The sequence below is a fragment of the Lemur catta genome, chromosome 10, assembly GCF_020740605.2.
Source record: "Lemur catta isolate mLemCat1 chromosome 10, mLemCat1.pri, whole genome shotgun sequence".
Taxonomy (NCBI): Eukaryota; Metazoa; Chordata; class Mammalia; order Primates; family Lemuridae; genus Lemur; species Lemur catta.
Genome location: NC_059137.1, coordinates 31,818,759 through 31,843,092, shown reverse-complemented (window position 1 = coordinate 31,843,092; position 24,334 = coordinate 31,818,759). Strand labels below are relative to the sequence as shown.

The following is a 24,334-nucleotide window of genomic DNA, read 5'->3' as shown; positions in this document are numbered from 1 at the left end:
TCTTGTGTAATGTGCTTTTTTTGCTCAACCTTATGCTGGTGATTTTTATCTATTTTGCTATGTGTAGATATATTACTTTTTACTGCCATATAGTATTCCATTTTATGAATAAACTACATATTATTTATTCTATTATTGACAGATATTTTGACTGTCTCTAGTTTTTTGCTATTTACAAACAGTGCTGCTTTGAACATTTCTGAACATATTTCGGATATATATGTAACTGTTGCAGGTATATAGGAATGCATTTATTTTTGTCTATTGGTTATATATCTAACCAATTTGCTAAACTCCTTATTAACTTTGAATATTTGTCAGTAGAGTCTTTGATATTTTCTAATCACTTTGTTCCAAATTCCAACTTAAATGCTATGGCAGTCCAATATTTAGTCATATTTGTTTTTAATATACAAATTAGACTTTTAAAGTATTATTATTTTGTATGCACAATGATTATTTTTATTTGCATGTTAACTAATTTCTTTGCTCTGCATTTTTTCTTGAATCTCAAATTTTCCCTAAAGTTACCGTACCTCTTGAAATATATTAATAGTTCTTGGGAGTTCCTTTATATAGATCTTTTGGTGATAAACTCTCTCTGTTCTTAATTGTTAAGAATGTCTGCCTTTCAACCTTGCTCTTGAAAAAATAGTTTCTCTGTATACAGTCCTAGATAGCTATTTTTCTCAGCTCTTTCAGGATATTATTTTGCTACTTTCTGCCTAATACTATTGCTTTTGAGGAGTCTGTTATCAGTCTAATTGTCATTCTCTTATAGATGAGCCATCTTTTCCCTCAGGCTACTTTTACATTTTTCTCTTTGTTTGGCATTCTAAAGTTTTACTACAGTGTGTGTAGGTATGGCCTTTTTAAAGGTCAAAGGATATACATGTATATTGCCATAATTACAAATATTAAAAACATACAAAATTTATGTATTGTTTATAGGTACATACATATGTACAGAGGTATAAAACATATAGCTTTAGCTGAATCCATAACAGAAACAAAAGCATATTAGGCAAAATGTTGATACCTTTTTAATCTAGATAGTATGTGGTAGTTATTATATTCTTTTCTGTACTTTTTACAATTAAATATGAAAATAAATTTTTAAAGATTTAGACTGTACACTTTTTCCTGGATTTATCACTTTATTTGTGCTGTGAGAGAATATAGAGGTTTTGTTTAGAAAATTGCTCAGTTAATACTTATGCCAAATGCAATTTATTTAGGATTCCATGTATGTCTGAAGTCTCTGGTTCCTTAAAAATAGGATGCTGCTCCTACAGAGTCTTTACTGAACTGGCAAGACTACGAGGGTCGAACGCCTCTTCACTTTGCAGTTGCTGATGGGAATGTGACAGTGGTTGATGTCTTGACCTCATACGAAAGCTGCAATATAACGTCTTACGATAACTTATTTCGAACCCCACTTCACTGGGCAGCTTTACTAGGTAAGTTGTATGTGAATCAAAGGATCAACAGGAGAAGGAACTGCATGACTCTAGGGACATTTCTGTGCTTTCTCTTCCCCTGTTGGCTTCTACCTCCTATTTAATTATTTTAATTTCTAATTGATATAGTGCATTATTTTATAATCTAAATTAAATTATAGTCATATAAATTTGTTTTGTTAAATATTAGTTTTAATTTCAACATCATGGTTTTTGTTTTTAAGACAGCGTCTTGCTCTGTCACCTAGGCCTGTAGTGGCATCATCATAGCTTACTGCAACCTTAAACTCCTGGGCTGAAGCAATCCTGCTGCCTCAGTCTCCCTCGTGTCTGGAACTACAGGCTATCAGGCCTGTCTAATTTTTTCTATTTTTGGTGGAGACAGTGTCTCACTCCTGTTCAAGCTGGTCTAGAACACCTGACCTCAAGCCATCCTCCTGCCTCGGCCTCTCAGAGTGCTAGGATTACAGGTGTGAGCCACCACACCCAGCCTTAACATCATGTTTTAATTTTTAAGATTTGCTATAAAAGTAATGCACATTCATTGACAACATATAAATGGAACATAATCCTCTTTTCACATTCAATATCTTTATTTTGTGGGAAGAGGGCTTTAATTTTATGTTTGTGCTAATACTATGATTTTTTTTCCTTTATATTGTCCTGATACACCTTTTACTTAACCTTTTTGGGGATCACTATTTTAGATGAGAGAGTGTATACAGGTGTATATTATATATGTATGTGTTAGATTGGGGGGGGCAATCTAAGGAGTCTTTCTATTTTAGTGAAGGAGTTTTACCATTTAATAGTCATAGTTATAAGATAAATGATTTGGTCTTTTTTTTCCTATTCTGTTCTCTATTATTAGTGGTTTCATGTTTCTTCTTAATTTTTTTGGTTTTCTTCCTGTTTCCTTTGTTTTCTGCCTTTTGGTATATGAATTAGGTTTGTTGTTATTTGGTTTTGAATTGCCTAATGTTTTTAGGAGTGTTTTTAGGTTCTGTTAGTGGTTACTTTTAAATTTATCAAAAAGTTTTTAAGCTTGAGTCAGAGCCAAAAGCAAAACAGCATCTATTTACTCCCACCTATTTAAGATAAAGGATTTAACACACTTGTACTCATCACTTTTTCAGTATTCATTCATATAATTGATGTCCCCTCCAATTATTATAATCTTGATTTTAGTTTTTACATTATGCATTATCTCTTTTGAAAATTATTTTTATGCTTGCCTTCAGTTTTATAGTCAGATTCATAATTATTATTTAAACTTCATTTCAATGTGTAGTTTCATTCCTTTTTCATTTTCCTCAGGATTCTGGGCATACTTGGCAAACTTGTCTCCACATCACTAAATTGACGTTTTGTTCCATAAGTTCTGCTTTCTTTCTACCTTCTATATAGATTGTATTTTAAATTGCATTTTTATTTTCTTCCCTTATCCATATTTCTTTTTATCTCATCTTATTTCCTTTTTACTTCCTTGCATTACCCTTTCATTTCAGTCTGTTTTCTTCTTAGGATATTCTGTTTCTGTTTCATAGAAGCCATCTCTTTCTGCACTAAGTTGAGGATGCCAAACAGTTTCCTGAAATTTCCCTCTGGATTGTTCTCTAGATCATTTTCAGAGGTATGCTCTTTGTCTTCCTTGTGGTATTCCTTTTTCCCTGTCCTGTAGCATGTCTTCATATAGTCTTCACTGAATTTTTCTCTTTATTACTCAAACATGTGGTTGATGAGGTATGTTTAGATTATCTATATGGCGTAGATTGTCTTTCATCCTACATTTGTATAATGGAGAACTCCATCTTAAACCATATCTGGAAAGCAGATAGATAAGCACAACTTCCACTCAAATTACTTTTCTGCCTGGCTTTCATGCAATATTTCCTTGCTCTGCTAATATGGCTGCTCCTTCATTGCCTGGTTCTCCAATACACTGAAGCAATAGAGTCTATGAAATGCAGGTTTCCTACATATACCATTAACAGATTTGTTCATTCTTGGATTTTTTTTTCCCCTATGTTTCTTCACTTGTGGAGACTACATCCTCCAGCATGCACTGCAGAGTAGTCCTATCACCTCCTCGTCATACTTGCCCACTTGCTTTCTGGGATTTGAAATCACTGCCTAGATGTTAAAATATTAGGAAAGGGAGATTACAGGGGATGGAGAGGAGGCCTCGGAGATAAAAGAGATTGCATTGTAGTTTGTCCATCTGAATAGTAAAAGAGAACAGCCATGCAGTTCTGGTTGTTTGGGCAACGGAAACTTGAGACTAGGGACAGTGAAGGCTAAGAGGGCTGGCTCTGAAGCACCTTCCCTTCTTTGTTACAGGCAGTTTTGTAAAGCGAAGCCAGGAAATGCAATGAGGGGATAACTAATATAGTTTTTTCTCAGTCTGACAATTATATCATTTCCTTCCTGATTGAAGTATTCAGTTTTTGGAGTTTTAAATTTTCAATTTTGTTCTACCCTGTACATTACGTTAGTGAGCAGCTAGAAGAAGCTACATTGGGAATTGCAATTCAGAAACCATTTTGAGTGCTGCATTATGCTAGTGATTTTTCTTACACCTTTCATTTAAATAGATAATAAATTAATTAACTTACTTTGTATGTGGTAACTACCTTTTTGTGTACTTTTTTCAGGCCATGCACAGATTGTCCATCTCCTTTTAGAAAGAAATAAGTCTGGAACTATCCCATCTGACAGCCAAGGAGCAACACCCTTGCACTATGCAGCTCAGAGTAACTTTGCTGTAAGTAAAACAAGACAATTCCCTTTTTTCTTAATTTTTTATTTTTATATAATTGTAGATTAATATGCAATTATAAGAAATAATACAGTAAGATCCCATGTACCCTTCATCTAGTTTACCCGAATGATAGCATATAGTTCAATATCATAAACAGAAAGTTGACATTGATACAATCCACTGACCTTATTCAACTTTCACCAGCTTTACATACACTGATTGTCTGTATTTGTTTAGCAGTTATCTTTTAACAATTGTTCATGCTGTTACCTCTGCCTGTGATGCAAGTGGTAGTCTTGAGTTTTTGTGAAGTTGTTAGTCACACAGGAAGTTTTATACAGCTTTTACTGTTCAGTGTAACATTTTACTTTATTATAACAGTACTTCATCTTTTTGTTACTTTTATAGCACTAATGACATCTTAGTGTTCATCAATGTGTAGTTGTCCTGAAAGAAGTGTAGCAAGGCTTTGGAACTAGAAGAACCTTGGCTAGAATCTTGTCTGTGCAATTTGCTATATGACCTTACACAAGTTTCTTAACCTCTCTGAGTCTTAGTTTCTTCATATGTAAAATGAGGATAATTATACCTTTTCCTTCAGGATTGTTGTAAAGATTAGAGAAAATTTTTGACAAATGCCTACTGTACACCTTGGCATAGAGCAGGTACTCAAGAAATAGAATGAGTTCTTATTATTACTGGTGCTAACAATTATGTATATTATACATGTGAGAATGCAGAAATGAATTATTTCCAAAAATACTGAATATTAATAGGTCTTCCTTTACAGTCCTTTATAGTTTACAAAGCACTTTCTCATCTATTATGTCCTCAGTCCACTCAGCAACATGACAGTGCCTAGGCTACTTCAGCTTCCTGAGTATGAAGGGCCACCAAGAACCAGAGATTCATCCACCGAGGCACACATTAAAATAGATTTTTCTGCCATCTACGTGTATATGCATAGTGAAACCCTTGGTTTCATTAAATTATAATAATATCATCAGCATAGTATAATTTCATCTTCCAGACCTCTCCAAATGCTCTACTGAATACTCAGATTGCTAAAATATCTTATTTTCACACCCTCTTACTCTGGTATTCAGAACAAGTATAGCTATCATCCTTCCTTCTTGGTATTCCTAAAATGTATTCAATTTATCACCTAGAAGCTTGGCAAACCATTATCTTCTATTATCTCCCAACATTTCAGAAAAATACAAGGTAGTATTTTGGGGAGAAGCTCTTTCTTGTTACAAATAGATAAGAAATTCAATTGGCCTGGTCTAGTCAATCTATGGAAATCAGAACTCAATCCATAATTCAACACAAGTCATGTTATCCCATGTTTTTAGATATTTAAAAAAACCCCACGGTTCTAAGCGATTAAATGACTTGCCCATGACCTTGAACCCAAGTCCTAGACTCCAAATTTAATATATGTACAGATACCAAAAATTAAACAATTGTGCTAATGGGGGTAAGAAAGAAGGGTTGAATGCTATGGATGTTTATTAAAGTATTTTCTTTGGATAATATGCCAATTCCTGAGTTTATTTTTAATAATTATGAACATTCTCTAAGCTCAATTTTAAGCCCCATGATCTCCTTGTCCTCTGTTAACTCACAAGAGTTTATAACTCTCTTTTTGAAACACACACATACACACAATCCTGCAAACATTCATCAGTAAGAAAAACTATACTCAACAAAGAAATGCTTGCAAATTAGTAAAAGAAAACAAACCAAAAAATCACCAATTTTTAAAATTTATTTCTTTATTCAAATATACTGAATAAGCATATACATTAGACCTTAGGAGCACTAAGCTATTATGCCTGAGTAACTGAACAAATAGTTTTAAGACTAGAGAGCAATGGAAAGAGGGCTGTGATTTAACCCTGAGTTCTATTCCTTTATCTGCCACCAATATTTGTATGACTTTGAACCTAAATTTCTTCATCTGTAAAATGAGGGACTAGATTAGATAAGCCCTTGAACTCTTCTTGTAAAATATGGAGAGTCAATATTTTATACATTTTTGATCAGTTAACAGCCTCCTGAAATTTTTATCTGAAACTCCTTCATTCAAGCAAAAGTCTCTATGATCTTCCTAAAAGTTTTTACTAATCTGAGTTCTGAGGAAAGAAGCAATTTAAAGTGCTGGATTATTAACCCCCATTAAAATTGTCAAGCACTAATAGAATTGTCAAGGGTCCTAATTTTTATATGATTCCATAGAAGAAGGATCTTGAGTGTAGGAATTGCTGAATAAATATTTTGTTTAAATGAATTGAACACTGCATTCTCAGTGACCATCAATCAGGATTCATTAAATACATTAACCGTTTTTAAAACCCTTCTCTGGTGGCATGCCAGAATATATGGGTCTCTGCATATAAAATCCCTAAGAAAATGTATATTTTAATTTTGTTCATTAATAAATAAATAAAACACTGAATACCTCTAAGTCTTTGTCTCTCTAATAGTGACCTACAAAGTTTTCAAGCTTGATTGAAGATCATTTTCAATTTTGAGGACGTTGTATGTAGGAGTTAGGTTACACTTTTGAAGTATTATGGAAACTAAACCAATATATAAGTACAGAGGATTGTTATTTTCTCTGGAAATTGTAGTTTTTGTTATTTGTAGAAAGATAATTTCATTTGATTCAAAAGCAGGGGGACAATATCTTGCTTCTTAGTGGAATTCAAATAAAATAGTAGTTTTGTTACCATAGAAAATGTTACTCTTTTTTCTCAATTTTTTAAATCAAGTTTTCTTACAGGAAACAGTTAAAGTATTTTTAAAACATCCTTCAGTGAAAGATGATTCAGATCTGGAAGGAAGAACATCCTTTATGTGGGCAGCTGGGAAAGGCAGTGATGATGTCCTTAGGACTATGCTGAGTTTAAAATCTGACATTGACATTAACATGGCAGACAAATACGGAGGTACAGGTAAGAACTGGTAGTCAGATTTAATTTGCTTTCACTCAGGTTCCAAAATGTAGGTGGTGCTATAAAACTGATAAAATAATAACTTGAAATCATTGTTCCTAATCTAATATTGTTTGACCGTGATCTTCAGTTTTTAAGTTCAGGTTTGCCAGGATATCACTCCAAAGGCTTTATGTCTTTCAAGTATTATGGCTAAAATTAGCATATGTTTCTACTAGGTAAATTGTGCCATTGGTTTAAGACCTTGGTTGCTCCTTAGACCTGATTATTGAAACTCTTCTGATCATTTATCTTTGTGTAAAAAAATACAAAACTGTACTTTAAAACTATGCATATTAACATTTAGTGGTTACTAATTACAGTTTTAAAAATTTAGAATTACATTTTAAGGCATGCACACATCTAAGTGTGTTCTCACCAGTCTCATTTACTATGCTTTTTTTCTCAGGTTTCAGTAGCATTACTGTATTCTGACTCAGCCAGTTTTAGAGATAACCTCCCATGCATGACTCTAGAGGCTTCAAAGCTTAGAGTCAGCTCTTACTAGACACTGCTTTTCATCTCTTTCTCTGATAAGAGAGGGCTTTAACCATGTATTGGCTGATAAGAGTTATAAAGTTTTTTAGCCTTCAATGTCGACTTGGAGGTCTCTTCCTTGTGTACTAATTACAAGTCAGAAAGAGAAGGAAAAATCACACACCAGCACAATAACAGTGAACAGAATAAAAATTCAGTGATGAGCTTCTCAATACTATGTGTTTTTATTTGTAGAAACATGCTAGGGAGAAAGCAAAGAGGAGGTGCTACACTTAATCTCCCTCTCCATATTGAGACTACCACACTCTCCAAATTATTTTTTTAAAAAAAGAGGTTTTAGGCAATTCAATTTTATAGTAAAGGCTTTAACTTTAATATGATCATTAATCCTATCTTTTAATTAATTGAAATTTTGTCTGTTTTTTTTTCTTGACATTGAAATTATTTGTTTATTTCATGCTTGATGCCACATCACAGAATTGTAGCATTTCAGAATTAGAAGTTACCTTAAAATTAAATCTAGCCCAGGTTTTCCAAACCATGTTCTCTGGAACAACAGATTTCTATGGAAATTCCTAAAGTACTGCTGAGAGAGTAGACAGTCAAGTGGGGTAACCTTCCACCTCTGATTTAGTCAGAACCACTCAACTTTTACTTGTTGTGTACGTTGAGTGTTTTATAAAGTTTCATTTGGCTGGGAAAAGCGTTCTTATGCTCATAAAATGTGAAAATCACTGAATTATCACAGATATATATCATGTTGTCATCTGCCTTATAACATTCTCACCAGTGTTCCTTTAGCCTTTGATTAAGAAGCTCCAATATCGCAAACACCATCTTAAACTAACTCTATTAGAATGTTCTTCCTTATACTGACCCAAAATTTGTCAAATTGAATGTTCTGCTCTGTGCTCTCTTCCACATGATAGCACTGCAAATATTTGAAGTTGCTCATACCCATCTGAATCTTGTCTAGGTCAAACTAACATTCAGCCATTTAAGTCAGTGGTTCTCAAACGCAAGAATGCCTAAGAATTACTAGGGGTGTTTGTTTAAATGCAGATTTCCAGACTATACAGCAAGTCCTGTTGACTCCACCTCCAAAACATGCTCTAAGTCTTTTTGTTTCTCTCCATTCCACTCCTGTCACCCTAGTTCAAGCCACCATCATTTTTCACTCAGTCTACTGCAATAGTGTCAACTGGTCTCCCTGCTTGTATTTTAATCTACTACAGTACATTCTCCTCAGAACAGCTAGAGTGATCTTTTAAAGCATAAATCAGATCATGTCACTACCCCATTTAAAGCCTTTCAGCTGGGCATGGTGGCTCACACCTGTAATCAATCAAAAGTAGTCCCTCCCCCCCAGTCACTTTACATATCAAAATACCTTTTATTACTTTAGTTATACCATTCATCATTATCGAATACTTTATTGATTGGGAGGTTTGTTTTGTTTTGCTTTGCTTCCCCTACTAGAATGTAACCTTATCTGTTTTGTTCCCTGCTAAACTCCCAGCATCATGATAGGACCCAGCCCAAAATTCTGCATTTTTATAGCTATCCCTGCTTTGCTCCATGGATTATCCTTTATGAAAAATACACTGTTCAAGGTGTTATAGAACCATAATACCTAAAACTGGCCCAGGCCTCTAAAGTGTTATCATGGCTCCTTCAAACCTAAGGGTGATGGCATAAGTGAAACAGTACGTGGAGCAATGTAGGCAGTGGTCAGTGTCACACAAAACACATGCAGTCAAAATTACCCTTTAAAACCCCTTAGGAAGGCACCAGAGAGGAGGCCACATTTCATCTCTCAGTTTTTTCTCCAATGTTGAGATGAATTGCTGTTTCTTAAATTGAGCCCTGAGGAAGTAGCTGGCTTGCATTTGGAGCCATGTTGGTTGAAAAATACACTCAATGCAGCAAGATGTGTGTGCGTTCAGTACCACGGGGTACACATCCCAACCAAAGGAATAGCACATGTAAACGAGAGAAGGAACAGTGGAGTGGCGTCTCTAGCCACATACCCCTTAGGGGCATATGCTTATTGAGTGAGTTGGTGGGCAGAATTGCCTGCATCATTTAAATAATTTCTCTTTGTGGTTATTTGTTCTCTTGCTCTCTTGAAAGAGAAAAAAATAATAAACTAGTAACTGAGACCAACAGGATAGAAAGAAAACAGCAGGAAGAGAAATGTAGAAGGAAAGGTGGGAAGTGTGACTAGTATTAATACATATGAGTAGGAAGGAAGGTAGAAACCTATAAAAGTGAAAAATAACCAAGAGGATCCTCAAGACTGAGGTTGCTTTCAGCCAAAATAATGAGGAAATAAAGAGAGGAAAAGATACATAGTTGGAATCATAAAAAGGGAAAGTTGTTGTTAAAGAGTTTGTCACTTCCTTCTGCTTCCTTTTTAGCTTTACATGCTGCTGCTCTTTCTGGCCATGTCAGCACAGTGAAATTATTATTGGAAAATAATGCTCAAGTAGATGCTACTGATGTCATGAAACATACTCCACTTTTCCGAGCCTGTGAGATGGGACACAAAGATGTGATTCAGACACTCATTAAAGGTCAGTTAATAAGAATACCCCTAATAAGTCACTCTTAAAAGGTAGGAATTCTTGCATGCTCTGTTTGAAATAAAGCTTCATATAGCAAAGAGCCGCATGGGTAGAAAGATGAAGGGAAGAGCATCCAGACATCAGGAACCTCGAGCTCTACTCCTAGCTCCAGTTTTTAGGAGTTGATTTCAGAACAGTCATTTCACCTGCCTGATCCTGTTTCATTTTATGTAATGGGGAGTGATTCCTACCCTGACCAATTTATAGGCTTATTGTAAAAATCTGAAGTAGACAATGTATGTGGAAACATTTGATAAAAGTATTTAAGGCAGCGGTCCCCAACCTTTTTGGCACCAGGGACCGGTTTCATGGAAGACAGTTTTTCCATGGATCTGAGGGGGATGGTTTGGGGATGATTCAAGCACATTACATTTACTGTGCACTTTATTTCAATTATTATTACATTGTCATATAAAATGAAATATACAACTCACCATAATGAAGAATCAGTGGTAGCCCTGACCTTGTTTTCCTGCAACTAATGCCGCTCCTGATCTGACAGCAGGCAGTGATGTGAGAGATGGGGAGCAGCTGTAAATACAGATGAAGTTTCACTCACTCACCTGCAGCTCACCTCCTGCTGTGTGGTCCAGCTCCTAACAGGCCATGGACCGGTACTGGTTCACAGCCCAGAGGTTGGGGATCACAGATTTAAGGAACTATTTTTTTTAACTTGTATTCTTTTTGATAACTGCTATCTATATTAGACATTTTCATTATATTTTTGCCTTTCCAGGTGGAGCAAGGGTAGATCTAGTTGACCAAGATGGACATTCTCTGCTACATTGGGCAGCACTGGGAGGAAATGCTGATGTTTGTCAGATACTGATAGAAAATAAGATCAATCCCAATGTGCAAGATTATGCAGGAAGAACCCCTTTGCAGTGTGCTGCATATGGAGGGTATATCAACTGCATGGCAGTGCTCATGGAAAATAATGCAGACCCTAACATTCAAGACAAAGAGGTAGGAATTCTGGGTCTTTTCTATATGAAGTTTGCTTGAAAGTGTTTAGAGTATTTCTTCTTTGTTGTAAACTTAAGTAAAACCACAGTTTATCAAAACGAAGAGACTACCCACAAATCCATCTGTTAATTATGAATTTTATTTGTCCATATTGTCTTCCAGTCCTTTTCTGTATCGATATATAATTTAACATAGTCATAACATAACAGGGAATAATTTTATAACTTTTATAAAAGATTACACAGCATATGTATGTGTATATATAAATATGTGATTCTTGAAACCACATTGTTTTGTTTACTTAAAATTATCACCAACATTTTCTCATTTGATATATAATCTTTTTCATAATCATGAATGCTTAATATTCCAAAGTTCTAAGAGCTTTATGTTTAATAACTCATTCAATCCTCACAGCAACCCTATAGTTACTATTATTATTCCCATTTTACAGATAAGGGTATTAAAACTCATGTAGTTCATCACCCTAAAGTGATAACAGCTGGGGGTAGGGGAGTCAAGATCCAAACTATGCCTTTAATCCAGATTTTAGAATAAAATAAGTAACCTATTGCTGGATGCTTTTTCATCATTAAGATTTGTTCATTCCAAAGAGAAACCAGAAGATTGCTTTTTCATTATTATAGACAATGTTTCAACAATTATCTTTGTGCATTTAACTTTTTTATTTTAGATTATTCCCTTAGAATAATTCCCCCAAGTGAGATTACTGAATCAAAGAATGGTATATGAATGTGATTAAACTCTGATATATACTACCAAACTGATTAAAAGATATAGGTTAATGTGTACATCCCCAGCTATGTAGTAATGTACTAATTTCTCTCAATTTAGTCAGTAGTGACCTTTTTTTGCTATTTTAACTCTTGCATATTATTTATTTTTTTCCAAGTCAGAAAATATATTCCCTATTAATTCATTCAACAAATATTTATCAAGACTGTTACCATGTAAAAAAGTAACATAATGAAAAATATATAAAAAAAATATGGTCCTTATCGTTATGTGATTAAGAATGCATGTTTTATAGTACCTTTTATATTTTACCAAGTTGCCAGTGTTGCCAGATTGTTTATGTAGATAATAGTGTATTAAGCTGCTTTCTAGTTCTTTTAATTTGTATGTGTATTGTTTTGAATTATCTACCTAAACAACCATGCTGTCTGTGGGAAATAACATTTGTATTTCTTTATCCTAATGCCTTTCATTTCTTTGTCTTGCTTTATCAGACTAGCTAGGACCTCCAGTACAGTGTTGAATTGGTGATAGTTGGCACCCTTAACTCATTCTGGCTTCTCAGAGGGCAAGCTTTCAATATTTTGCTGTTGAGTATGATGTTTACTATAGGTTTTCTTATATTCCTAATTGCTAAGAGTGTTTTAAAGTCGTAATTAGGTTTTTGTCAAATACTGTTTATGCATCTATCAACAAGATCATGTTATTATTTTTTTCCTTCTTTTTCTATTACTATGGTGAATTACATTGATTTTTTTTGAACTGTTAACCCACCCTTGCTTTCCTGGATTAAGCCCCACTTATGCTGTGTTATGTACTTTTATATATTGACGATTTTATTTCCTAATATTTAAAAATTTTTACATCTATGTTCATGAGAGAAATTGGCCTATAATTTTCTTCTTGTACTGTACTTGTCAGATTTTGGAGCAAAATAATGCTGACCTTATAAAAAGAGTTAGGGAGTAATCGCTCATTTCTTATTCTCTGAAAGAATTCATGTAACACTGGTGTTCTTTTTTAAATGTTTGGAACAATTCCCTATTGAAATAATCTGGTCTTAGGGTTTTCTTTGTGCAGAAGTTGTTAATAACCCACTCAGTTCCATTAATAGTTACAAGACTATTCAGATTTTCTAATTATTTTTCTTTCAGCTTTAGTAAGTTGTATTTTTTGAGGAATCTACCCATTTTATTCAAAATGTCATATGTATTTGCGTTTTATTATCTTATGTCTGTAGGACCTGTAGTGATTTTCTCATATTTATTCCATATATTGGTAATGTGTGTGTGTTTTTTTTTTCCCTTGATTTTCCACCTTGCTTATTCAGCTCTTCAGGACTTTCTATATTTTGAATTTGTTTATCATTTTATTGGTGTTTGCTCTTATCTTTATTATTTCCCGCCATTCACTTTCCTTAGGTTTGATTTATTAATTTTTTTAGATTATTTCGATGAAAGTTTAAGTCATTGATTTTAAACATTCTTTTCTAATATATAGATTAAAGTATGCTTCTTTTAAGCACTGCTTTAGCTGTATCTTACAGGTTCAGTTATGTTGTACCTTCACTTTCATTCAGTTCAAGTAGTTTCTATCTTGATTTATTCTGTGATGCATGGATTATTTAGAAGCGTGCTGCTTAATCTCCAGGCTGTTGGGCATTTTCTCTTTATTTTTTTGAACTGATTGTATTAGTTTCCTCTTGCTGCTGTAACATAGTGGCTTAAAGCAACACAAATTTGTTTTCTTACTGTTCTGGGTATCAAAAGTTCAAAATGGGTCTCACTGGGCTAAAAATCAAGGTGTTGGCAGGGCTTCATTCTTTTGGAAGCTCTAAGGGAGAATTCATTTCCTGGACTTTTCCAGCTTCCAGAGGCTGCTCACCTTCCTTGGTTCACGGCCCAGGTACCCCATCTTCAAAGCCACAATGGTCGGTTGAGTTTTCCTCTCACTGTATCACTCTGACACTCACCCTCCTATCTCCCTTTTTCTCTTATAAGGACCTTTGTGACTATATCAGGCTCACCCAGATAATGCAGGATAATCTCCCCATCTCAAGGTCACCTTATTAGCAACCTTAATTCTACCTTAACTCTCCTTTTCCATGTAACATAACATATTCACAGGTACCAGGGATTAAGATGTGGACATATTTGCAGGGGAGGGCATTATTTTTTTTGAGACTTTCCTTATGGTCTAGCATATGATTGATTTTGGTAAATGTTCTGTGTATACTTGAAAAGAGTACTAATTCTGCCATTGTTGGATAGGGCCAATTTCTTAATTGTGTTCTTTAGGTCTTCTTTATCTTTGCTGCTCTTTTGTTTGTTCTATCAACTATTATAAAAGACAGGTTAAACTCTCCCAGTATGATTATGGATTTTGTCTCCCTTTAAATTTTGTCAATTTTTGTCTTACTTATTTACTATTTATTTATTTATTGATTTATGAGACAGAGTCTCACTTTGTTGCCCAGGCTAGAGTGCCATGGCATCAGCCTAGCTCACAGCAACCTCAAACTCCTGGGCTCAAGCAATCCTTATGCCTCAGCTTCCTGAGTAGCTGGAACTACAGGCATGCACCACCATGCCGAGCTAATCTTTTCTGTATATATTTTTAGTTGTCCAGCCAATTTCTATTTTTAGTAGAGATGGGGTCTCGCTCTTGCTCAGGCTGGTCTCGAACTCCTGACCTTGAGCGATCCTCCCGCCTGGGCCTCCCAGAGTGCTAGGATTACAGGTGTGAGCCACTGTGCCCTACCTGTCCTATATATTTATAAGCTGTGTTATTAGATACATACAGATTTAGGATTGTGATACTTTTCTCTTTAACTCCTTTGACATTATGAAATATCCCTCTTTAGCAATGCTTTATCCCTTTTTTTCCTTTCATGACAGTGAAAATTTTTAAGAATCAGGCCATTTATTTTATAGAATTTGACTCAATTTGGGTTTGTCTTATGTTTTGTCCTAATTAGCTTCATGCTTCACGTTTTTGGTTAGGATATCACATAAGTGATACTGAATCTTTCTCAGGGTATCACCTCTGGACACATATGATGCCTCTTAACGAAGTGTTAATTATGATCACTTGGTTAAGGCGCCATTCGTTTTCTCTACTGTATACTTAATATTTTCCCTTTTTGTAATTAATTTGAGGAGGGAATTGCTTTATATTGTTGAGTTTGCATAAATAACCATATGTCCAAAAATACTTACTCCAGATGTACTTGATTTTTGTTCATGCCTGTAGGGAAGAACAGCTTTGCACTGGTCCTGTAACAACGGATACCTTGATGCTATTAAATTACTACTAGACTTTGCTGCTTTCCCTAATCAGATGGAAAACAATGAAGAGAGGTAAGCTGTGATAAAAAAAAAAAAGGGCATAATAATGTTCATCTCACATCCTGTCTGCTAGATTGAAAAAAATCTCAAGTTTAAATATTGGATCACAATAAGTATACTCATATGGAAACGCTACACTAATCAATTCTGAACCAGAAGCAATAAGCAAAAGTCCCTTGCAATGTTGTTTAGATTCATGGTATTTATATAACTATTCAGAACTTTAGATATTACCAAGGGCAAGCTCATATTTTGCAGTGAGGAAACTTTAGGCCTTTTCTGGCCTGTGCCTAGAATAAGGTCAGTGAAGTCCTGACTGACCAGGACCAGGAATTCAGTTAGGCCAGAAAAATGTGTTATATTCAAGAGGTTTCTCTTGATGGAGAGGATATTATCAGTTAGTGAAAAAGAGTTGACACCGTGTAGCATGAAAACATAAGGAGAAGCTAAAGTGAAAATTCAGGGTTTAATCTAAACACAGATTTATTAAATAATATAAGGTCCACAGAGTTATGCTAGGATTGTTGCCCAAGAACCAGGTCCAATAAAAATGGCCAGACACAATGCGAGGTCTAAGCAAGAGAGATTCTTGGTGGTTTGGATCTAGGAAGATTTTTTTTAGTAATTTGTAGTTAACAACTAAGTTTGTGATAAGACTTTCATACCTGAGCTCCCTCTGGTCCAGGTCTGTGTGTTAGTTTTTATTGTTTATGGATACTCTAAAGTGGCCCCTGCTATGACACTATCCCTTTCTATTACCAGATGGGAAAATTTATAGAAAAGGAGTTTCTCAGAGGAAAAACCTTCCTCCTTCATAGAACCAACCTCTTCCCCACTTCTTTCAGAACCTTTTCTCATCAGTGAGAGAGCTGGAGTTGTCTTCCTCTGAAACTTGGAAAAAAAAAACAGGAGAGAAAGATTAAGAATTGACACTAAGAATTAGTGTCATTTGTTTCTATAAAGAACTTATTTTATATGACAGCATTTACAGTCTGCTATTTTTTTAAGAAAACAATAAAAAAAATTTTTTGTAATTCAACTTTTATATTTATGCCAAGCCTTGAATTTCAGACCTAAGTAAGCAAGCAAGTAAGGCATTTACTGCTTCCTGCAATAAACATATGTTAATTGTAGACAAAAAGACAAAAGGAAATCCACCTAACTGTACTGCCAATCTATAGATAAAAAATGACAGTGACAATATTCCAGTCTTCCTTAATGTTTCATCAACAGTGCACCTTGATGTACAAATGTCAGGACTTGGCACTGCCCTTTATGTTTATTGACGTTCCAGTTTAGACATTCTGCTCATCCCTTCAGACCATTCCCACATGGCAAGTCCAATTGCATCTTATCTTTTGTCTTTATCTGCATTGTTTCTTGGCTGGTTACCATCACGGTTGTGCTAATTTTTACTTCTAAGGCATTAACACTAACCAGTTGATGTACACTGTATAGACATAATTTTTGCCAAGTTCTGCTTTCAGTCAATAACTATCTGACAGGCCCACTCTAACATCAATAGGAATATTCACAGTACTGGAATGTTTCTAAATTGAACTTGGGTTGGAGAAAGATTGAGTAGTAATAATCACAATGTGGTCAGTTTCTTAAACACTAGATATGGACTTCAATCTTAAAACCTTACTAGATGTTTGGATTTTGTCTCTTTGAATAAAAAATTGACTGAGAATCCTAATTTGAATAAACCAACTGTAAAAACAAACTGGGGAGAATTCAGTAAATTTTATTATAAAGTGGACATTAGGTTTTACTAAGGAATTCTTAATTTTGTTAGTATAATAATGACATTGTGACTATGCTCATAATATTTATGGATGAATACTGAAATGCATAAACATGAAATGATAGATGTTCTGAGAGTTGGCTGTAAAATACTTCAGCAAAGATAAAAAGGAAGACGTTGGATGAAGCAAATGTAGCAAAAAATTGTTAAATTTGGGTGATGAGTATATAAGAGGATTATTATGCTATTCTCTCTACTTTTTTTTTTTTTTTTTGGAGATAGAGTCTTCCTCTGTCTCCCCAGGCTAGAGTGCTGTGGCATCATCATAACTCACTGAAACCTCAAACTCCTGGGCTCAAGCAATCCTCACACACCCCCCAGTCGCTGTGACTATAGGCATCCGCCACCACACCCATCTAGCTAATTTTTTCTATTTTTTATAGAGATGGGGTCTCGCTCTTGCTCAGGCTGGTCTCAAACTCCTGACCTCAAGCGATCCTCCTACCTCAGCCTCCCAGAGTGCTGGAATTACATGTGTGAGCCACCGCTCCTGGCACTCTCTGCTTTTTAATGCTTGAAGTTTCTCATAAAAAACATGGTTTTTTTTGGCCGGGCATGGTGGCTCACGCCTGTAATCCTAGCACTCTGGGAGGCCGAGGCGGGTGGATCGCTCGAAGTCAGGAGTTCGAGACCAGCCTGAGTAAGAGGGAGATCCCGTCTCTACTAAAAAATAGAAAGAAATTATCTGGCCAACTAAAATATATATAGAAAAAATTAGCCGGGCATGGTGGTGCATGCCTGTAGTCCCAGCTACTCGGAAGGCTGTAGGATCACCTAAGCCCAGGAGTTTGAGGTTGCTGTGAGCTAGGCTGACGCCATGGCACTCACTCTAGCCTGGGCAACAAAGTGAGACTCTGTCTCAAAAAAAAAAAAATGAGTTTTTTATAGTAAAAAAATTACAATACAATTTTCAACCCAGAAGCAGCCTGGGAGATCTAATTCTTTCCTTCTTCTTTACCAGCTTTTACGGATGAGGAAACAGAAACTCAGAGAAGTTAAGAGAATCCCAGGGTCACATAGGTCCTCTGATTCATAGTCCAGCATTCTTTAGGGTATAATATGCAACATGTTATTCCTTTTCTCATATTTATAGGTAAATAGTTTGGGCCTTAAATTTCATAAACCAGATTTTGATGATCCTGCTTAAATACTATGGAAAAGACCTACATATTAGTAGTTATAGAAAATATCAAGCTTACTAAATATATATGTTATTTGCGTATTAATTTTAGAAAGTTTTATTCTATAGAAAACATTCAATAATTGATACGTGTGTTACAGAAGAATTACAGAACTGGGAAATGTGATCTTAGTTCTAGTCTACATTCTGTAGACACTAGTTATAGGTCGTTAAATATGAAATGTCTGATTTTGAATCAAAAGTTTAGTTTATTATATCTCAAGAAGCAGTACAGTTAAGTTGAAGTAAGCACCTAAACTATCAACACAGTTTTGCCATCTTAACAGTAGCTTGTTTATGCCAGTAGCCAAGAAGCCTGGAGAGTGAGTGGTGATGAAATCACCAAAGGCGTTTTCCACAGCTTGTTGAGAATTGAATACTTTTCAAGAAGTGATCCAAAGCCTGGAAGAAGTGGTAGTCAGTTGGTACAAGGTCTAGTGAATACAGTGGGTGACAGAGAGTTTCCAAATCCAGCTTGTGTGCTTTCAGCAGCGTTGTTTTTTGTGACATGTGGTCTTGCAAGAGGATTGGCCTCTCTCTGTTGACCAGTCTCCTCTGCTTAATCACAAACATCCTCATCATTTCATCCAGTTGGCTGCAGTAGACATCCACTGTAATTGACTGACCAGGTTTCATAAAGCTGTAGTGGATAATACCAGCACTGGACCACCAAACAGACACCATTAGCTTTTTTTGATAAATATTCGGTTTTGGACTGTGTTTCAGTACTTCATCTTTATCCAACCATTGTGCCAAATGCTTGCAATAGTCAAAAAGAATCCATTTTTCATCTCATGTAACAATATGGAGTAGAAATGGTTCACCTATATGTTGTGACAGCAAAGAAAGGCAAGCTTCGAGACTATTCTCTTCTGACACTCATTTAATTCACACAGAACCCATCTATATAGCGTCTTTCTTTACCTTGCCATTTGTTTCAAATGGTTCAACATTGTTGGAATAGTAATATCAAACCTTGCTGCTACTTCATGCATAGGTTGAGATGGATTTGCTTCCACTACAGCTTTCAGCTCACCATTATCCACCTTGGTCTCAGGTCACCCACATGGCTCATTTTCAAGATTAAAATCACCAGAATGGAACTTCTCTAACCATCAACATACTGTGTGTTCATTAGCCACATCCTTCCCAAATACTTTGTTAATGTTTCCAGCTATCTGCTCTGCATTTGTTCCATAATGGAACACATATTAAAAAATAACATGAATTTTTGACTTATCTATGGTTTCACAAAAATTGCTCTACAAAAATTTTGAAAGATAATCACAAGCCAAACTATACATTTGAAAGAATGAGGATGTACCTTTACAATAAAAAAAAAAGAAGTGTCAAAGTGAAATGTCAGAGGTAACAACCGTCAAACTTAGTACTTAAGGAAATCAGACATTCTATACTTAATAACCTAAATACATAACCTTTGGCAAGTTGCTTAACTTCTCTGGATCTGTGTATTCATTTGTAAAATGAAGATATTGAACTAAATGACCTCTAAAATTTAGTTTAACTCCACTATTGTGTTGTTTGATGACTCTATAATAATTTTTCCATTAGAGAAAAGTACAGTCATGAAAGGTGTTGTAGAATATATAGTAAAATCTTTTTTAATTCTTCTGAATTTATAAAATGCTACCTACTTATAAATAATGTTTTAAAATTTATATAGGTACCTCTACTTATAACTCTAATATGGGGGTTCCTTAATGTCAGCATTTGGGGCTTCCTCCTAAACTCATGGTTTCCTTACTCAAGTGACCAAACCACCCTTAGACTGGAAGCCTCTTCCTTTCATCTCTTAATGTGACTGTTAGGTGAGTTTTAAAGAGAGATCATTTCTTTTCTGTAATCATTGGATGGTTTTCTGTGTTTAATCATGTATCCATATAATCATCATTTTTTCCACCTCATAAATCACCTGATTATTTTCCCCTAACACCTCTGATTTCACTGGACTAGTCACAGTCACCCAAGAGGAATCAGCATCAGCGGCAGTCATTAGGTGGTCATAAACACTAGCTTGGTCCTATGGAAATAATATTTATGGTAAGCAACTATGGTATCACAAACCATTCAGTGATGCTGACATTTATCCACTGCTTGCTGTGTGCCTGCATATGGCCATCCTCTTTACATGTATATGCCATTGTCTCTGCATGCCAAGTCTGTGCAGTATCATCTGTGTAAAAGATGAGGAATGCTGGGGCTTAGAAACATCAAGTAAGCTCTTTAAGAAGTGACAGTCACCACTCCCATTGCTGGGTGATAGAATTGGGGGGATTTTTTTTTTTGCTTCAATTTTTGTACTTTTTACAAAGTTTGAATTCTTAACGTACCATTTTTACAAAGTAGTCAGTTTTCTTTGAAAAAAAAAGAAGCTGTATCTACCAAGATATTTACAGTGGTTTGTTCTGAGGGTGGGAGTATAAATGATGGTTATTTTCTTCTGTTTATCAAATTTTTTATGTTTTCAAAAATAAAAAAGGAATTTGCCTAAAATCACCCATGTAGAAAGGAGACAATTGAGATTAAAACATATAACTATGACAGTAATACCCATCTTTTCTAGATATATGCACACTGAACAAAATTTCAAAGGGCGTCCCGTGAACACTAAATGTCCCTTCTACCTCTGCCTCTGAGACAACCAGGTTCTTCCCCAGAGGCTTCACTGTTCCAGTTTCTTGGGAAACTTCTGGAGATATTTCTTTCATAGATAAGCATAAAGGGATATATTCTTTTTTATACAAATGGAATGTGCCATAATAACTGCTCTGTTTCTTACTTTTTTCTTTGTCTTCATTTAACAAGAAATCCTGGAAATTGTTCCTTCTTTATTCACATACAACAGTAATGGCTGCCTTAAGCAGGTGACTCCGTTATATGGATGGCCTGTTGATGGATATTGAAGTTGTTTCCATTCTTTTGTAATGACTAACTATGCCTCTATCAGTATCCTTGTACTTAAAGCATTTACGTATGAAAGCAGATCTATAGGATAAATGCCTGTAAGTGAAACAGCTACTTCAATGTGCATATACATGAATAATTTTTATCGATATTATCAAATTGTCCTTCCTAAAGGTAAAAGTAGTGTATGAGAGAGCCGATCTCCCTCTGTCCTTGCCAATGCAGTGTGTTACTAACCTTTCTGATCTTTGCTAATCTGATAATCAGTGAAAAATACTCTCTTATGTTAGTCTTAATTTGTATTTCTCTTAAATGAGTGAGGTTGAACATATTTTTATATGTTTACAAGCCATTAGTATTTACTGTTCTAGGAACTGTCTATTATCTTTGTTTCTTATTTGTTTGTTTTGTTTTAGACAGTGTCTTGCTCTGTCGCACCAACAGTGATAGAGTGCAGCAGCGTGATCATAGCTCGCTACAACCTCAAAGTCCTGGGCTCAAGCAATCCTCCTGCCTCAGCCTCCCTAGTAGCTGGGACTACAGGCATGCACCATGACACCCAGCTAAATTTTCTGTTTTTTACAGAGACAGGGGTCTTGCTCTTGCTCAGGCTGGCCTTGAATTCCTGCCCTCCAGCCATCCTCCTGCCTTGACCTCCAAAAGTGCTAGGATTACAGATGTGGTTGTCCCAACATTATTTATTTAATAATCTATCTTTTCTGTGATTTAAAGGGCCATCCTTGTCATATACTAACTCTCTTCATTTAGAGGCATATTTTCTATTTCATAAGCATTAAGTATCAGTAATCATGGGCTCAAACTTATGAATCTCACAGAACATTATTTGCAGTACTTTTTCAGATAGGCACGGGGAATTATTTGACACATGGGGAAGAAGGAAAGTGATCACATGTTCCCAATAGCCCCCAGTTTGTGAGCCAGTGAGCCAAACTCAGGCATTGATATGGTTAGCAGAACAAAGCACCTGACCTCCTGCTGTATTCAACCTTGTTTTGTGCCTGTCAGAGAAAAAAGGAGCAGTCCTGGTACAGAGAAGATGGCTTTGCCTGGGGAATATTCCACATCTTAGAATGAAGTTTCCTTCTGCCACATAATAATATTGCCAGTTTAACTATGCCTTGAATTACATTCGAAAACTTAAAAAAAATCTTCCTCCCGCTTCAGGTACACACCCCTTGATTATGCTTTGCTTGGTGAGCGCCATGAGGTTATCCAGTTCATGTTGGAGCACGGTGCTCTGTCCATCGCAGCCATACAAGACATTGCTGCCTTCAAAATCCAAGCTGTCTACAAAGGGTACAAGGTCAGGAAAGCTTTCCGAGACCGGAAAAATCTCCTCATGAAGCACGAACAGTTGAGAAAAGATGCAGCTGCCAAGTAAGTTTGAGCTGTGGAGATTGTGTTCTCACGACTCAGAGTTAGGGTGGAAGGGGATGGGGGACAGGGGTGGTCAGCAGAGGGAAACAGGAAAGAAGCTGAATTACTTTTACTCCCTATACCCGGGTCACCTCTCCCCTTCTGCTCAGCACTCCGTCTCCTGGGGACTGAGGCTGCAGTGAAGAATAAAGGCCTAAACTCTCCTTGGTGGCTGTTCCTCTAGATCAGTTCCTGGTGTTTCAGCCCAGAAATAAACCACTGCCACCCCCACCCATGACAGGGAGTCGGGGGTGGGATTGCTACCTACAGTAAGCCAAGAGATAACCGCTCTTCCTGCCTTTCCAAAAGAAACATATGCCAATATCCAGCCTACTTTCACTAGACCAGTCTAAGTCTAGTTTTCATTTGATGAAAGCAACCAACTTATATAAATGACTTGCTCTCCTCCCCCCATTTCTTAATAAATCTGTACTAAATAATTTATTCCAGAAATAGTGATTGAATGCCTACTGTACATACAAAACCCTTGTGTAAAGCCTCGGGAGAAAATGGCTAAAAAAGCAAAATCCCCACTTCAGGGACTTCACATTTTGGGGGACAATAATATAAAATATACCAAATAGCCAGTTGTGCCTATTACACCTTGTGATTATTTCACAGAAACGATTGGTTTTAGATTATGCTTTAGTTTGCCTTTTCTTTGATACCTGTGTTGGGGGGGGAAGTATTTTAAATAGCAGCAGTGTATTGCATTAGCAAATACAGATACAAAACCTCTGACGATGAAGATGGGGACATGCAGATTCTTGAAGGATAACTTCTTGACTGTATCATGAATGTTTCCAAATCTCGAGTTCTTCCAACTCTTAAATCCTTCCACATCTTGCCTACAAGGGGAAAGCATAAGTGTAATAAGTAACCATTAGGAGTCATAAGAGGCAAGATAAATGATTCTAGTGAGAAGTTAAATACCATTATGCACTGGAATGCTAATCATAATGTCAGCCTTTGGTAGATAAGATTGACAGAAACACAGCATTTTCTGTGACTCTGAAGCTACTGAAATAGCATTCTAGGAAATATTATCTTGTACTCTTCTTTTTTTTTTTTTTTTTTTGGAGGCAGAGTCTTGCTCTGTTGTCCTAGCTATAGTGCAGTGGCATCATCATAGCTCACTGCAACCTCAAACTCCTGGGCTCAAGTGATCCTCCTGCCTGCCTCAGCCTCCCAGGTTGCTGGGACTATAGGCACACACCACTACGCCTGGCTAAGTTCTCTATTTTTTTGTAGAGATGGGGTCTCGCCTTTGCTCAGCTGGTCTCTAACTCCTGGCTTCAAGCAGACCTCCCACCTCGGCCTCCCAGAGTGCTAGGATTACAGATGTAAGCTACCACACCTGGTCATTGTACTCTTCTCTTAATGAGGCTCTTGTCTCTTCACTTTTGCCAAAGAATCTAGTGTTAACCTAAAAGCCTCTACACACCTCTTTTTCCAGCCTTCTTATAAAATTTTTCTGCATGTGAGTGACAACTCTGAGTTGGTAATGCACATGACAAATTATCTGGAGTTGCAAGTAAATATTCTCTTCAAGGGATAGAATGTTGTATTTC

General features: G+C 35.9%; 1 protein-coding gene across 8 annotated transcripts in view; it reads left to right on the top strand.

Moving 5' to 3' along the window:
• The window catches only part of INVS (inversin), a 191,256-nt gene that overhangs the window by 93,459 nt on the left and 73,463 nt on the right, over positions 1 to 24,334 (top strand). For 7 of the 8 annotated variants that reach the window (XM_045563435.1, XM_045563433.1, XM_045563431.1 and 4 more), the window contains 7 exons: positions 1,280 to 1,460; positions 4,115 to 4,224; positions 7,010 to 7,181; positions 10,139 to 10,294; positions 11,082 to 11,311; positions 15,320 to 15,426; positions 22,512 to 22,724. In XM_045563435.1, the coding sequence (XP_045419391.1) occupies positions 1,280 to 1,460; positions 4,115 to 4,224; positions 7,010 to 7,181; positions 10,139 to 10,294; positions 11,082 to 11,311; positions 15,320 to 15,426; positions 22,512 to 22,724 (1,169 nt within the window). The remainder of the gene's footprint in view (positions 1 to 1,279; positions 1,461 to 4,114; positions 4,225 to 7,009; positions 7,182 to 10,138; positions 10,295 to 11,081; positions 11,312 to 15,319; positions 15,427 to 22,511; positions 22,725 to 24,334) is intronic. The other variant, XM_045563436.1, reaches the window with a different exon arrangement.